This window comes from Bicyclus anynana, chromosome 8, assembly GCF_947172395.1.
Source record: "Bicyclus anynana chromosome 8, ilBicAnyn1.1, whole genome shotgun sequence".
NCBI lineage: Eukaryota > Metazoa > Arthropoda > Insecta > Lepidoptera > Nymphalidae > Bicyclus > Bicyclus anynana.
This window is the reverse complement of record NC_069090.1, coordinates 14,371,282-14,387,535: the sequence shown is the minus strand read 5'-3', so window position 1 is coordinate 14,387,535 and position 16,254 is coordinate 14,371,282. Positions and strand designations below refer to the sequence as shown.

At 34.8% G+C, this 16,254-nt stretch overlaps 2 protein-coding genes across 4 annotated transcripts in view; one reads left to right on the top strand and one right to left on the bottom strand.

Moving 5' to 3' along the window:
• Nucleotides 1–2,406: 2,406 nt before the first annotated feature.
• Nucleotides 2,407–6,231, top strand: LOC112048651 (zinc finger HIT domain-containing protein 2). The gene is made up of 5 exons (XM_024086279.2): nucleotides 2,407–2,585; nucleotides 2,975–3,225; nucleotides 3,629–3,930; nucleotides 4,840–5,043; nucleotides 5,900–6,231. The coding sequence occupies exons 1-5, from the start codon at nucleotides 2,539–2,541 to the stop codon at nucleotides 6,221–6,223; spliced, it is 1,128 nt and encodes a 375-aa protein (XP_023942047.1). The 5' UTR covers nucleotides 2,407–2,538; the 3' UTR covers nucleotides 6,224–6,231.
• A 363-nt stretch (nucleotides 6,232–6,594) lies between these two features.
• LOC112048652 (phosphatidylinositol 4-kinase alpha) overlaps nucleotides 6,595–16,254 on the bottom strand; it is a 49,105-nt gene continuing 39,445 nt past the window's right edge. For all 3 annotated transcript variants that reach the window (XM_024086282.2, XM_052882786.1, XM_024086283.2), the window contains 6 exons: nucleotides 15,809–15,930; nucleotides 15,037–15,225; nucleotides 13,338–13,460; nucleotides 12,055–12,178; nucleotides 10,859–11,018; nucleotides 6,595–10,110 (listed from right to left, as the gene is read on the bottom strand). In XM_024086282.2, coding sequence (XP_023942050.1) covers nucleotides 9,885–10,110; nucleotides 10,859–11,018; nucleotides 12,055–12,178; nucleotides 13,338–13,460; nucleotides 15,037–15,225; nucleotides 15,809–15,930 — 944 coding nt within the window. In that variant the 3' untranslated portion in view covers nucleotides 6,595–9,884. The remainder of the gene's footprint in view (nucleotides 10,111–10,858; nucleotides 11,019–12,054; nucleotides 12,179–13,337; nucleotides 13,461–15,036; nucleotides 15,226–15,808; nucleotides 15,931–16,254) is intronic.

The window sequence follows — 16,254 nt, the reverse complement described above, 5'->3', positions numbered from 1 at the left end:
GCATGACGCTCTCATTGAGTGGACGAGACCATCTCATGCGGCGCACTATACCACCGGTAGCGGGAGCACTCACTGGAGCCCGCAGCTCCACTTGCCCCAAGCTCTCTGGTAGTATATCGTCGTCACTCTGCTGCTGGTATTGTTGCTGTACGATCGTGTGGCAATATGGAAGAGCAAGGAGTTGCATGGACGATTCTACAAGGCCCTTACTGGGCCGGATGTAGATCAAATAACATCTGTATCTTAGTTGCAATTCGGTGACCTCTTTGGGGAAACCGAGGGTTTTGTCTGTGCAATTATGGACGAAGTTATAAAGACGAGAAACTACCGGAAACACATTATGAAAGATGGCACTCTAGACATCTGTCGAGCGTGTCATCGTCCTGGGGAGTCCCTCAGGCATATTGTGTCCGGGTGTTCTCACCTTGCTAACGGCGAATACTTGCACAGACATAATCAAGATAATCCACCAACAGCTTGCTCTTCAATATGGCCTTATCGATTTTGAGATGCCTTACTATAGGTACGACCCAGCGTCAGTTCTTGAAAATAGCAGTGCATTGCTCTACTGGGACCGAACGATTATCACTGACAGGTATATTGTAACCAATATACCTGATATAGTGCTAGTCGATCGGTCAGTGCGTCGTGCAATAATTGTTGATATTACTGTTCCACATGACGATAATCTAGTTAATGCCGAAAAGGAAAAAGTATCAAAATACTTGGACCTTGCTCACGAGATTACCGCCATGTGGAATGTTGAGTCCACTATTATTGTTCCGATAGTTGTTTCAGTCAATGGTCTTATAGCGAAAAGCTTCGACCAACACCTTAAGAAGCTTTCGCTTAACTGTTGGATCAAGAGTCGGATACAAAAGGCCCCTAAAAATTACATCTATATTTCGTACCTCTAAGTAATAAGGGTGGTCCATCCAAAAATGTATTAACCCATTACTTTCCACTGTCATATAAATTTAGGACACAATATTTGTTTTTAATATATATATTTTTTTATGTTTTTTTAACTCAATATTCCTTTTGTTTGTAATTAAATTATTGTTTGAAAAGTATTTAATTAAATTAATATATTTCTTGGCTGAAATAAATACTTACGTTATTTAATTCCTAGAAATAATTTATATGGCAAAACTAACGTTTATACCTGAATTATTTATATACAAACACTAAATCAATAGTATTGAAAGGAATGACATAGACATGAACTATGACTAGATATATGACCCCAATTTGTCAAGCCATTTTGTAAATAACATGAGCACTAACGCACATAAGATTTTTATTACAAAGGAAAAAGATATGGCGAGACATAAAGATAAAGATAAATATACTTTATTTGCACACCACAAAGACAAAAACAAGTGAAATAAAAAACAAATTACGAAGAGATCAGCATACAAAAGGCGGCCTTATCGCTAAGTAGCGATTTCTTCCAGGCAACCTTCGGACATATTGAAGAAGTACGAAAAACTTTGATTAATCTTAGTGTATAGTGGATCTGACTTTAGTGGATAGGTAGGTATGTATTTTTGCACGTAGTTAGTATATTATATACACTACTTGCAGACACTTCGCAGTTTCACCCTTGTAGTTCTCGATCCCGTGGGGATATGGGGATAAATTAACCAACTAAACTCACAAATGACGTGCTTTTCTATTAATACAAGAATTTTCAAGATCACTATTGGACGTAGGGCGTCTGTAAGGATTTTAAAACTCTACGGTCTCGAGCTGAGTGCATCCCTTTGATATTAATATTTCAGTCTACTTAGTGGAGGGTCATCATCGTTGCACTTTCTGGTGCCAAGTTGCCATTCCACCACTTAAAAAGACTTCAAAGTTCATCATTTATTTCAACTACGAGTATATGAGTTCGAACTTAGATACTAATATTTTATAAAATTAGAAGGTATTTATTTTAAACGTAATTAGTGCATTTAAATAGGCCCCGCGGTTTTACCCGTATTGTTTTCGATGCCGTGGGGATATGGGGATAGAATAGCCAACTAAACTTACAGATGATGCTTTTTTATTCATAAAATAATTTTCGAACCGGTATAGATCCAAAGATAATTTGAGGATTCTTGAGACGGCGCGTATTGTGAGGAGGTTCCTCACTCTGGAGCCCTGACCACCGGTTGCTTGGACACTCAAATGTCCCGCAGCGGGAGGGTGAATTTTTTTTTATAAATTTTTAATAATGTTTTGTATTTTATACTTATATTGTTAAAAATTTAAAAAAAAAGAAGTAATAAATAAATGAGAGACAAAATGGATACTGTACTAAAAATACCGTGGCTAGTTACTAGATGGCGCTATCACAGGCGTTCCGAAAAAAATTAGAGTAGCCTATCTATTTCCAATAATACACTGTAATCTTTAGTTGAGTTCTTTATTTGACGTCTGTTCAAACTTCAATTTTTTGGCGGATTTTATATATTTTAGTATTTTTAATATAATAATTTTAAGCTATTAACAACCAAAAAACAGATTAATAAGAATATTATAGTATCGATAATGTCGAGCGAAAACTTAAAATCTAAGGCAGATAGGTTATGTGGCTTGTAAGTACTTAAACTTAATTAATAAACAAATAATTAATACGCTCTAATCTCTAATCTCTTTGATTTAAAGAAATTATTCCATAAAATTGTCAATCTTGAAAATAAATATTATTGTTACGTTCGCTTCCTGGCTCAAAAAAAAAAAGAGGTTCTATTAAGTTTGATCTTTTATAATGTTATCATCAATATAACTATTGTTTACATGAATTATCTTTCGTTAGGTTTTTACTCATCATCATCCATCATCATCATCACTAAAAACCCATATTCGGCTCACTGTTGAGCTCAAATAAGTGGGGTTAGGCCTTAGTCCACCACTCAAGCAGAGGTCATATCCACTGGGCAACCACAGGTTTTAATAGAAAAATGTATACAATTTAATATTTTAGATGTAATGAAACAGTCAGTAAGTATTGTTGTCCACGCTGTGAAGTGTTCTACTGCTCTCTCGACTGCTACAAGTCTGAGAAGCACTCGCAGTGCTCGGAGAGTTTCTACAGGGAGTGTGTCAACGAAGAGCTGTCATCACTCCATGTTGACGATGTTTCCAAACAGAAAATGATTGATATACTTAAAAAAATGCACGATGAAAACATCGAGGATGATGGTGACATTTTAGAAGAGTCAGAAAATATAGAAGGTAATTTAGAAATAACATCATGTTGATATACCTATATATAGAATAACTACCTTTGTTATTTTCATTCTCAACAACAAATACTATTTTTATATTATTACCAGCAGATCCTCCATTTTTCCAATCTATGTAATTTCACCTGTGTAATTCCTATTCCTGTGGGAATAAAATATAACCTATGTTACTCATTGATAATGCAGCGTTTTATTGATGAAAGAATTTTTCAAATTAGTTCCAGTCTATTGATGACAAACAAACAAACCAAGCATCTAATGTTTCCTTTAGTTTAGATCATTCAAATTGATCCAGTAGTTTCAGAGCCTTTTTATATCAAACAAAGAAACAAGTAGACAAAACATCTAATCTTACCTTTAGTTTAGATGAGTATTTGTATTCTGTGTTACAGAGAACATAGAAGAAATAGATTCAGATGATTGTTCAGAGAATGACCTGCATACAAGAATCAAAGACCTCAATTTAGACAATCCTGATGCTCTATGGAATGCATTGACAGAAGATGAACGGAATGAATTTGAAGCAATGCTCAGCAATGGTGACATGGGCCCTATTATACCCCAATGGGAACCATGGTGGACACACAGAAAGGAAAAGAAACTTCTAGAAGAAGTTAATGAGGCAAATGTAGACAGTAATAAATTGACTGAATGTCCTGATATTAAATCTGTGCCAATGTTTAGTTCTCTCACTGTAAGACATCATGATAATATTATTTTATTAGTTTTTACAAGATTAGGCCTTCCTTATGATGGAGGAGAATTGTTTTAGTGGGTATTCTGGTCCTGACTGGCGATTCCCACATACCTTCCTGAGGGTGCTGCGTAGTCTCTTCCGCGAAACCTTTGGCAGGGATGCATAAAATCATTTCCCAGTGAGAAAAAAATGGTGGAAGATAATTGAAGCTTAGACCCACTACTCTGCTCCAATCCAGATGTTGATAATGGCACTGATTGACAACTAACATGCTCTCTAAAAGCATGGGGTGCTACTTCACCAACTTCTAAACTCTAAGCCGACTGAGATTTTTTCAGAAGGATAGAAAGCTCAATATTGTGTTGCCTGACCCAGGATTCAACAAACTCAAACTTTTTTACATAATCTTTGCCATATCTTTTACATATGACCAAAATTCTCGTTCCCCTCCAACTAACTTAAAAAGGTTTTTAGAAGTGGGTAAGACCAGTGTCAGACCAGTCTGCTGGTAGCTATTACGCTGTGGCCAGTTACCATCCTACTGGCAAGCAATTTAGCATTCTGGTACGATGTCATGTAGAAACCGTCAAAGCTATGGGTACCATAAACTTGTGCATCTTCCAAGTGAGCCTGCTTCCATCAAAGACAGCATCACAACTTCACACGTTTGCTGCGGAATGAGGTCAATTGACCTCAAATTTCTAGCGGCTTCAAGAGTTACTAGGTCGATGGACCTCGTACCGCACCACAAAGTTTTAGTATGAGGTCAAAACACCTCGTACCATACCAGAGGAAAATACATGAGATGCCTTGCGAAAGAGTTAAAAAAAAATTAGATTTGTAGAGTCCTACTTCTATTTTAACTACTATAATAAAGTTTTTACATGCTTTTTCCTTAATTTTCAGAGCAACAAACCATCAGAAGCCATTAGATACAACATGGCTAACGTATTAGCGTCATATGCTTTCGCAGCAAGATATTTCAATGGTGAGGTAGAAGCATTGGAAGCTGCATCACATTTACTTGATATTTCCGCTAATTTGAACTCTAACGCCAATTTTGAAGATGCTGATATTGCTGTTGAGTCTGTTGTACAAAGATGTCTTCAAGTAAGGGTTTATTAATCTTTCAACCATATTATTTTTTTAATTTTAATATTATAAGTGCAAAAATAAATTTCTCTGTTAGTCATATTTTCACATGAACTGATTTAGATGAATTTTGGTACAGTGCTAAATGGGACATTGTAGCAGAATATAAGCTACTTTTTATCATAGATTTGTGATGTCTTCAAGTAAGGGTTTATTAGGTAATCTATCAACCATATTATTTTTTATTTTGATGTTATAAATGCATAAATATATAAATATAAAATATATAATTGATAGCCCAGTGGCTAACCCTTGTTTTGATTCCGGAGGGTGTGGGTTTGAATCCGGTCTGTGGCATGCACCTCCAACTTTTCAGTTGTGTGCATTTTAAGATATTACATATCACGTTTCTCAAACGGTGAAGGAATACATCATGAGGAAACCTGCATTCCAGAGAATTTTCTTAATTCTCTGCGTGTGTGAAGTTGCCAATCTGCATTGGGCCAGCGTGGCTGACTATTGGCCTAACACCTCTCATTCTGAGAGGAGACTCGAGCTCAGCAGTGAGCCGAATATGGGTTGACAACGACGAAATGCATAAATAAATCTGTCTGTTTGGCATTTTTTCACAACTTAATCGCTGCACTGATTTAGATGAATTTTGGTACAGTAATAAATGGGAGCTTGAAGCAGAATATAAGCTACTTTTTATTATAGATTTGAGAAAAACAGAAATTCATGTCATGTCGCGAGCATCCCCTAAAGATAATTCTCATAATCCTCTGCTGTCAGTCCACCCCTAATACTATGCAGGTGATAACTTATCTTGTTTAGATGGCTCCATAAAGGCTTACTCGCTATATTTTAATTTCAGAGCGAATACATACACACAGATAAAGCCAGTTTAGATGTCATGAAGAACGACGTGTATCTAATACTGCAGGGACCTTCAGATGATAATAAACTACACTACAGCAAATCAGCCTTATCACACCTCATTCAAATATTTACTGAAGCGAAAGCCAAGTATAAATTAAAAAACAAAATAGACAAACATAATGGGGAATTTTATAAGAAATTCCCTGAACATGGCAACACTCATTTGCCGGAATTAGATGTGAGCAAAGTGAAGAAAATTGTAAAAAAATTGGAATATTATTTATCTTTTTTAAACAGCTGTGATAATAAAAGTAATTAAGCTTTAAATTATTTTGTTTCATTTCTCACGTGATGTTAAGTAAAGACAAGATGGAAGATGTTGATTGGTTTTCAAAATAATTCAAAAAAATTACAATGTCTCTAAATAGTTACTCAGCAATATACAGAATACTAGAGTGCGCACACGATAAGTTTGCGCGTGGCCAAAATCAAGAACTAATCAAATGCCGCCATTTTGTCGTCTATCTCTATCCATCTCTAGGCGGGTAAAAGAGATCGCGGTAAAGCTGGCATCGAGAGCGCCACCAATCGCGAACAGACTTACTCGAAGATTGATTTTGACAGATCCATTCATCCGTCTTTTTATGGTACCTATACTCCAAGTAGTATACTAAATCAAAAGTCAATAAATATAGCAGATATTTTAATACCAACAACATAGATACTACAGGAGGAATGTACAAATATATTCATTAAACAATTACGCAATTACAGTTTCTTTTTTTTTAATCGGCAATACGTCGCAAGTGATAAACTGAGATAAAATTAATAAATAGGATATACTTTTTTGCAATGGTAACATTTAGTTTATTACTTGAAACTTATTGCTTTACGTGATATTTTGGTTACAACACAGACTGATTTAAATTTCTGATCATAATATAGTTTAGAGATCATTCCAAAAAAATATCAGTTATGTGGATGGAATGCCCACTTTTTTGACACTATAACCTCATAAAAGGAGGTTCATCTTACCTGGAAGCACCAATTAAAAATAAACAGAAATATTTCAATTAGAAAATTAAACTTTGAATCTTTTTTAATGAAATATATATGCATAAGAGCGTTACATTACATGCCTGTATTATTAATAAAGTACATCTTGACTTTGAATAAAAGATAGGTGTCAATCTGTGATACCTAGTTGTCGAAGAATAGAAAAATGTACACACAGTATTTAGCATAGATTCTAGACTGTCGTCCAGAAACAGTACTGGTACAATAAAATTAAACCGTTGTATATTATTTCTATCGTCCTTTAAATCAATCTGTGATGTAGCTACTGGCAAAGATTCTAAATATTATTTAATATATAATAATGATAAATTCAATCATTAAATAGAATATAATACATGATCAACAACATCAACAAACGAGAACAACATTTACTTTCATTAATTACACATCAATCTAATCAAATAATAATTATTAATTATAAATATTATTAAATAATTGATAATTACATACATCACGTACGTAGACATAATAACACATCACGGAATCAGAAATATAAAAGTTAAAATACTTTCTGAAAAGTAGGTAATCACTTACTCTTACGAGTACACGCTCAAAGTATAAAAGAAAGAAAATAGATGAAAGAATATGAGACGTGACCATTGACCTCTTATAATAAAAGGACGCACAATCTTGTAGAAAATTTCGCTTAAAAACTGGCCAATTTTGCTTTGACAGATTTAGAAATATTGGTAAAGAAAATTAAGCCCTTTAAATATTCAATAAAATCCTAAAATCAGAGCAAATTCAACTTAAGGATTGAGTTTAAGGTTGAATTTGCAAATGCGACTATTTGAATTGAGTGTCAAGAGCTTGTGTTTCGCACTCATTGAGTGAGGACGTTTTTTGTTCGCTGATTGTGCATCCACTTTTTAATAGTAGATCGATGGACGTGACAAAATAATTATCTTATTTTCTCATACAATTCTCGTATCTTCCAACAGTATTACTACACAAGTAAAGCTATAAAACGATATAACACATCTCTTTATTAACATATAGTGGTTATAATTTTAGAACAGTTTTGGCTATATCAATCTATTTTCTATATGAGGAACCATCTATTTTTTTTTTTAAGATTTTTTGGTATAATGTATGCGCGTCACAAGACGCTGTCAAAATCTATTTAGTAACAAACGTATGGAGTTTCTTCGAATGAAAATTGCAAGCCTCTTTTTTGTAAGGTCATTGAAGTAAATATGCCAATGCGTTTTTAGAAAAAAAAATATGCATTTTATAAAGAAAAGAGACGCGATATGTATTATTTTATTTCAACACTTCTGAAATATTCATAGCCGGCACGCCATCTATTAGTCTATATTGTCTACGCGCCACCGCCATTTTGAATTCAATATGACTGCCGTTATCACAGATTAAAGAATAATAAGCAGATAGAGCGCACGGAACACGACGGTGTCGTAGCCGTTCGAAATACAAAATTCAAAAAATAATACATTTTCCAGTCAGTACGACACGAAGCGTCGCATTGTAATTTTCAATATCATTCAAGAAAAATGGCATCATATTATGTTTATAAATATTTTAAAAACTGTTTACATAAAGTAAAAAAATAAGATGGAGTAATTTTTTATTAGTAATTATTGATTATTACATTAATTTACGTAATTGTTGTTAGTGTTAAATTTTGAAATACAAATTATGAATAAAATTTGTATATGCGGATGTCAAGGAGACACGTGACGTTTGCTTTTTTTATTTGTTTCACCGGCTTTACCACGCTACTTGTAAAGACTCGTACTGGATCATTCTTTACTCTGTGGCCGTTAATAAGGTTAAAGTTAACGCTTCTATCAATTTAGTAATTTGGAAATTATTTTTAAATTACCAGTATTACAATCATGATATTTAATGCCATTACAAAAATGTATCCCTTCGAATGTGTATGCATAAGTACAAATATATATTTTTTATTAGTATCCCATCATTTATCCTTACCCCATCGTCAATAAATAATATTCCCATTTGCCTATATCTTAAATAAAAAAATTCACAGAGATCAACACCCTTTTTGCCTTGTATCCTCAAAGATACAAAATCACCACAACTTGTAATGGTAAGTACCAAAACCTTTTTAATTAATAACCATAGCCTTGTACACCATTTCTGACCGTGACAAATAGTAATTAGAATTCTAAGTAAATATGTATAACAAATTGTATAGATAAAAATTGAAACTACAAAATTAAGATACGTATAAAATCATCATTCATAAAATTTATAAAATTAAATAAGTAATTGAATTAATAGATTAATTATTTTTCGTTTGTTTCCATTAACATCGTATTAAAAATTACTCCACTCAACAAGTTTCGCAATAAGAAAATGGTAAGTAACATAATCCGAACAAATTAAAGGACATAAAAAGAATGAATTATGGAATAGAAAGCCTACGATGGTATCTACTATTGTAGGCTTTTTGAGACCAGATCAGGCAGGCCTGACAGGATATTATGACAACTAAAAATTTGTCAACCCTTGTTACTACCATGAGTATGTAAGTAATTATAAAGTTTAGACCATTTGTAAGGTAGCAAGCAGATCTCGAGGGTTTCCAGATTCCAAATTTTAAACCCCAAAGAATATCGTATTATATTGTGTATCTAATTAGATACACATTTATACAATAATATTTTATTTATTTGTGTAGAATGGCCATTATAATCCTATTAAAGGTGAATATCGGTAAGATAATTACAAGATATCAATAATTTTCTGATAGGAAAGTTGTTATTCACCTCTAAAATAGTTATCTAACCCTGATGGTTAATTATTATTTTTTTTAAATGTTATATTAACCATATTTATGGTTTTTTACAGTAACATTTCCTATTATTTTTTCTATTTCCATATATTTTTTTTTTAATTTTTTGTGAATTGTGATTACTTTAATAAGGAATTTGGTTCTGATAATACTGTATCATGTCATACGTCCTAGTCCTGAAGTTGAGGAAGGAGTTCCTTATCACGGAGAGCATGTATGCCGCTGCCTCCTTTTCCGTAGAGTTAGGCGCGAACCTCGACCGAAGCTGCCGTATCGTCTGCCCGCGGAAACAGGGCAAGCCTGTGTCCAGCATTAGTGATACCATCGATATTATCGCTTCTTGGTATGGCCTGGAATAAAACAAAACTTTTTTATAAAACAGGAAAGGGATAGTCCTCAATTGTATGCAGCCCAGGATCAGTCATTGTACCCTGGCGGAAATAAAAAAAAATGTTTTTTTAAACTATTTTTGATTATACAAATCTACGAATTTACTTTAATTCTTTCGAAATAATATTCATTCTCTCCCAAGCAATGCAACACTATAGCAGATTGATGACGGTTTCAATGCAGTAGTCGATTTGACGTTTGCTGTCAATTGTCATGTAATAGTTGCTATATGGGCGCCATCTTGTTAAAACTCAAAAACTTGGGTTTATAAGTGTCTGTTTGTTAGTCCTTGCGGCAGAACTACTGAATCGATTTGGCTGAAATTATCAAATTCACGACAGTATGAGTTTCGAATTCATCTCAACGATTATCTTTCTTTAAAATACAGCAATACATCGTGTTAGACAGACATATACAGAGACGAATACGATAGTTACACTGTCAAGGTATAAAACATTTGCACTAGCGAACTGTAAAGCAGAACCTCCACCTTTCCGCCCATGACCATCTCGTCAATCGCTAGATGTGGAGTGTGAGGGTATTTGATAAAATAAATATGTGATGTAAAATGACAGTTGAAATAAAGTTAGTACAAGCTTAACGCTGGTTTCATTGTGCACGACCTTACATGGCGCAGCCGGAAAATTAAATTATTATTATGTAAACTCCTTACATGGAGCTCGAAGGATAGTGCAACAAGTAACTCACCTGACAGCCAAGAACGCCTGCACGCACAGTTCGCAGAACCACCTGAAGGGCGGCGCCTCCATCTTGCCGCCCATCACCATCACCATCTCGTCGGTCAGCTTGATGTCGGGCTCGAAGCCCAGGTTTCCACCCGGGGACGATTCGAACATGAAGCCAAAATCTGTTAAAATGTTATGTATAAGTTTTTCGCAACAATAAACAAGAAAACTTCGAAATCTACACTAATATTATAAAGAGGAAAGAATTGTATACAACGAATATACTTAAAACTACTGGATCGATTTGAAATAGTAGATTATGAAACGGTTGCATAATGACGGTCATTAAAGCACGAGTTGCATTTTATAAAACGAACGAAGTGAATTTTATAATAGAGACACGAGTGTTTTAATGCCAAGTTATGCACGTTACATACTCTACTTTATCTAATCTCATGAAATAGGAATCTAACAAAATTAAATACTATTTCATTTTCCGCGACTTAGAAGGTAAAGGATTGATGGTTGTATTTGTAGCACTTTCCAATATATCCGGGAGAGTTTGTTCTATATCAAAGCTCGAGTCAGTGATTTTGCTAAAAATACAAATCTAAAACGCACTTAAAATATAAATTTGTAATTAAATCAATAATATAATTCGAGTGGCACCAAAATTATATAACGAAATAATCTTTTTTTACAGGCAAAGATTGACACCTTTACAGCCATGTCTTCATACTCGTATTTTCATCACAATTTAAATTACAGTACTGTTCAAATTGTTAAATAATTAATTCAATTAAAATAAATTAATTAAAATATACCAGCTTGTAAAATATAAAATATAAACAAAACATTGTTAAAAAATCAAGATCCCAGAGCTGCACAAAAGACCAAGAACCCAGAGCTCTAACTGTGCTTATATTACAACTTTTTTATATTACAATAAAAAAGTTATATTATAACACACTTTGCATACAAAGAGCGGTGATATAATGTAATTTTTTAATTTATTACAGTATGCATGTGAATAATCTATGCCATTATAATATATTTTTTAAAATACTTTAACCCACATAAATAGGTGACAAAAAAAATTTCGAGGAAAATAAAGATTTCACTGTGTGCACAATTTGCTTTGCTTACTCTAATCAAAAGTTTGTGCACGAAACAGCAAAAACAAAAACAATATTTTTTTTGTAATAATATGCTCTTTACCTATATGAATGATGTGTCCGTCCGTGTCCAGCATAATGTTGCCGTTGTGTCGATCCTTGATTTGCAACAGGAACCCGATCACGCTGTAGGCGGCCATCGATGTCACGAAACATCTTCTAGCGGCCTGGAAAACGTTTAATTTCATTTTAATCCATACTTAATATTATAAATGTGAAAATGTGTGTTTGTTTGTACTTTCACGGTAAGACGGAGCGACGAATTGGCATGTTTTTTTTAAGTAGAGATAGACAATATATAAAAATGCTCCATACAAACTTCCACCCCCCCCATTTTAGGGAAATGGGGGATGACAAAAAGTAACCTGTATCACTCTCCATCAAGTGAAAGAATGGAGAGTGACATAGGCTACTTTTTGTCACTTTCTAACCCCCCCCCCCCCCTTTCCTTAAAATGGGGGGGTGGAAGTTTGTGCGGAGCATTTGTAGGGTAGGGCTAGGTTAGGTAGGCAAGAAGTCCACATAAGTCAAAGCGAAGCTTGACCGGGTTTGCTAGTTAAAGAATATTTTTACCAATTCTTGTACCTCACACACCTCTTGCACTCAGCACAAGTGGCGTGGGAAGTATAGAGGGAAGTAAGCAGAGACGTGTGTCCATGTACCTCGACCTGCCGCATTTTATGCCGCTCGTTCTTCCCACCACTCCCTATTTTGTCGGCGCGAGCGCCATATGTATAAAAGCTGTAAGGCTAAACACTAGTCAGGTTGATCGGCCTTTTATAGATTGACTTTTTTATCACTTAAAATCAAGTGAGCAAATATCTACTTGTTTGTCAACCATCATTAAATCTTTTCCACGGAAAAGCGAAAGAGAATTTAAAAGATTGGCACAGATCTTTTATTTTTTTTTTTATTCTTTACAAGTTAGCCCTTGACTATAATCTGATGGTAAGTGATGATGCAGTCTAAGATGGAAGCAGGCTAACTTGTTAGGAGGAGGATAAAAATCCAAACCCCTTTTCGGTTTTTACACGACATCGTACCGGAACACTAAATCGCTTGGCGGTACATCTTTACCAGTAGGATGGTAACTAGCCACGGCCTCCCACCAGCCAGAACTGGACCAACTAAGAAAATCTTAATCTGCCCAGCCGGGGATCGAATCCAGGACCTCCGTTTTGTAAATCCACCGCGCCACGGAGGTCGTCAAAAAAAGTAAATTTTACATTAAAAAAATGTATAAACATTCATGATAACTCTTTGAATAGCCAATGTCTCAAGAATAATATTATTTATTAATTTTTCTTTAAAAAAAAACCAAAATACCTGGAATTCTCTAGTAGTTTCGTCGCCATACTTCTTGATGAAGTACTCGTACATGCCGATGTCTGTCTGTCTGCCCAACTGATCTCGAGACTTGGCGTTCGGCACGCATTCTATCACGCCACACTGGAAATGGGGATGATGACTAGGTTTGAATATATTGATTTTTATGATACATTCGGGTAAATAGGGTCAATGTTAACTAATTTATACATAAAAAGCAAAGATTGTCTGGATATTTGCAAAATAAATGAGATTATAAGATTACAAAAACTATTAAAAAAAAATTATCGTAATTAGATGAAAATTCATACAGTTTTAGCTTCCTTACATTACATGTAACATTTTTTAATATATGAACTACAAAGATTGTTTGAACGCGCATACAAATCTAACGATCATTACATTGCCTATGACGTCATTAGTTCGTGCCATTTTGTATGGGGCGTTTTTCAGGGATCCGCGGCAGCGCCGCAAATCTGACTCTTTAAATCCCTGTAGCTCCGAAAGTAATGATCGCAGATACCCTGTTCCTTTTACAAAATTGCTTTACTATTAGTATACTCTTAATTTATATACAATTTAAAAAACTGTCATCATCCCTATTACAATCACAATCATAGAAGATTATGAAATTTTAAAAAAAATATCGCATTAATCAAACCGTTTTATGCCTTGAAAATATTATAAATACGATATTTAATGTAGATGAACTTTGTTGTTAAAAAGTTACATTAACTAAGAAAGGTAATAGGCCTAAAATATCTCGTGCAGACAAAAAAATTGTCGACTATAGTTTAGGAAGATCGTTGATGACACTCCCATGATAGGCGGGCGACGGGGGGAAAGCCTGCGCAGGTGTGAAATCGTGCGTGCGGGGAAGTGAGGTGCATTCATCGCTACTCGCCCCCCCGGCCTGCGCGGACCATCGGGAGCGTTACGAATGAAGTTGTCAAACTATAATTCGACCCATTGCAAATTAAGAGCGATATCGAACAAAGCGATATCGAACACCGTGGGGTGTTGATGACAGAAAAATGTCTGAGAATCGAAAATCTGATACGCCTTCAATTTGGATTGGCACCGCCAGTAAAGTGATCAGTGGGTAGAAAATATAATATTTTTCGCTTTAGTTTCGTGGGTTGATACTTTTTAAACGAATTCAAAAAAGGAGGTTCTCAATTCGACGCGTATGTTATTTTTTTTAGTTATTACCGCATAACTTCGTCATTTCTTAAGCAATTTTAAAAATTCATTTTTGTTTCAAAGATACTAAAATTGAACTGATCAGGACACTAAAAACAGAAAAATAAAATCTTTTTAACAAAAAAAATTTAACCGACTTCAAAATCACAAAAATAAAATAAAAAGCGAAAAATAACATCGTACGTGCTAACTTCTGATCACTTTGAAGGCGGTGCTAACACAGTGATGCATTAACTAAAGCCGATTAAATCATAAACTTTTAGGATTTAAGAACGGCTTTCAAAAACGGCTTTAATTTATACGTCACTGGCTTGGCGCCGCCTTCAAAGTGATCAGAAGGTAGCAAAATACGACGTTATTTTTCGCTTTTTAGTTTATTTTTGTGATTTTGAAGTCGGTTCAATTATATTTGTTTTTCAAGTCAGGTTATGAATTTTGAAAAAATATTTATGGTTATGCTAGCTATATCTGCTTATAACACAACAATGTGACTCACCCCAGGCGCAGTGGCAACCACCTTGTACGGGAACAAGTACAGGTCCAGGCCGACTTGTTGGAACACGTTCTTGAACAGCGAGATGACCTGAAGCGCGAGCATGTCTTGGCGCACGTCGTCGCCCACTTTAAAAATGGCCGCCTGCCACGTCTCCGCCGCTATGGATGTGTAACGGTCTTTGCCTTCCTCCTGTTAAAAAAAAAAATGTTCTTTTGACCACATAACTGAAGTAAAACCTCTTTCGCTCTCTCTGTTATCGTCCGTTTGCCTCGCCCAATTACATTTTTCGTAACGCAATCACACGCTTACTCCTTCAAGTCAAGCGGGCATTAATGAAATCCATAACTCGTAACTTTAATTTTAAGTTTTCGTCTATTATTACCACCATTAGGTTAAATTAAATTTTGACATATAACTTTCAAAAGTGCTTGTAAACTAAGCCTAATTGAAATAAATGAATTTTGATTTGATTTGACATACTTAATATTATAAATGGTAAGTCTGTTTGTCACGTTTTCACTATTAGACTATTTGTCAGGGAGCTTAGGGTAGGGGTAAAGTAGGGGTAGGGTAGGGTAAGTAAGGGAAGGAAAGAAGTGCGCAAAAGTCAAAGCGAAGCTTGACCGTGTCCGCTAGTATTTTATAAATAGTTTTCTTTGAATTAATTCTCTAGCAAAATAGCAAGTCCGTATCATTGGCTTTCAATGTGTATTAAATATATATACATTGAAAATCCAAATAAATAAATTATATCCAAAGGTATAGTACTAACTGATGGTAATTCTTCCCCAGACGCGATGGCCATAGCAACAGCTTCCATCTCAGCAATGCCGTACTTTCTGACTCGGAAACGCGCCAGATACGGCGCTTTTGCCGCACTCTGCATGGGGGTACCTGAAAAATTAGTTTTTACACTAACATTTGATGGAACAAGTATAAACCTGACTACTTCATCTCAACACCAGTAGACCTAAGATCCAAGCCAATAAACAATGACATAATTTTGTCTATCACTTTAAACTTATCGTAAAGAAAGAGCAATATTAATGATATTTCGTTTGTTGCGATGGGATGGAAGGGCTCCTGGCTTATATGAAAACTGGCGGACGACCGCGACTTCGTCCGCGTGGACTTTAGTTTTTCACAAATCCCCCGGGAACCATAGATTTTTCCGGAATAAAAAGTAGCCTATGTGTTAATTCAGAGAAAAACTATTTC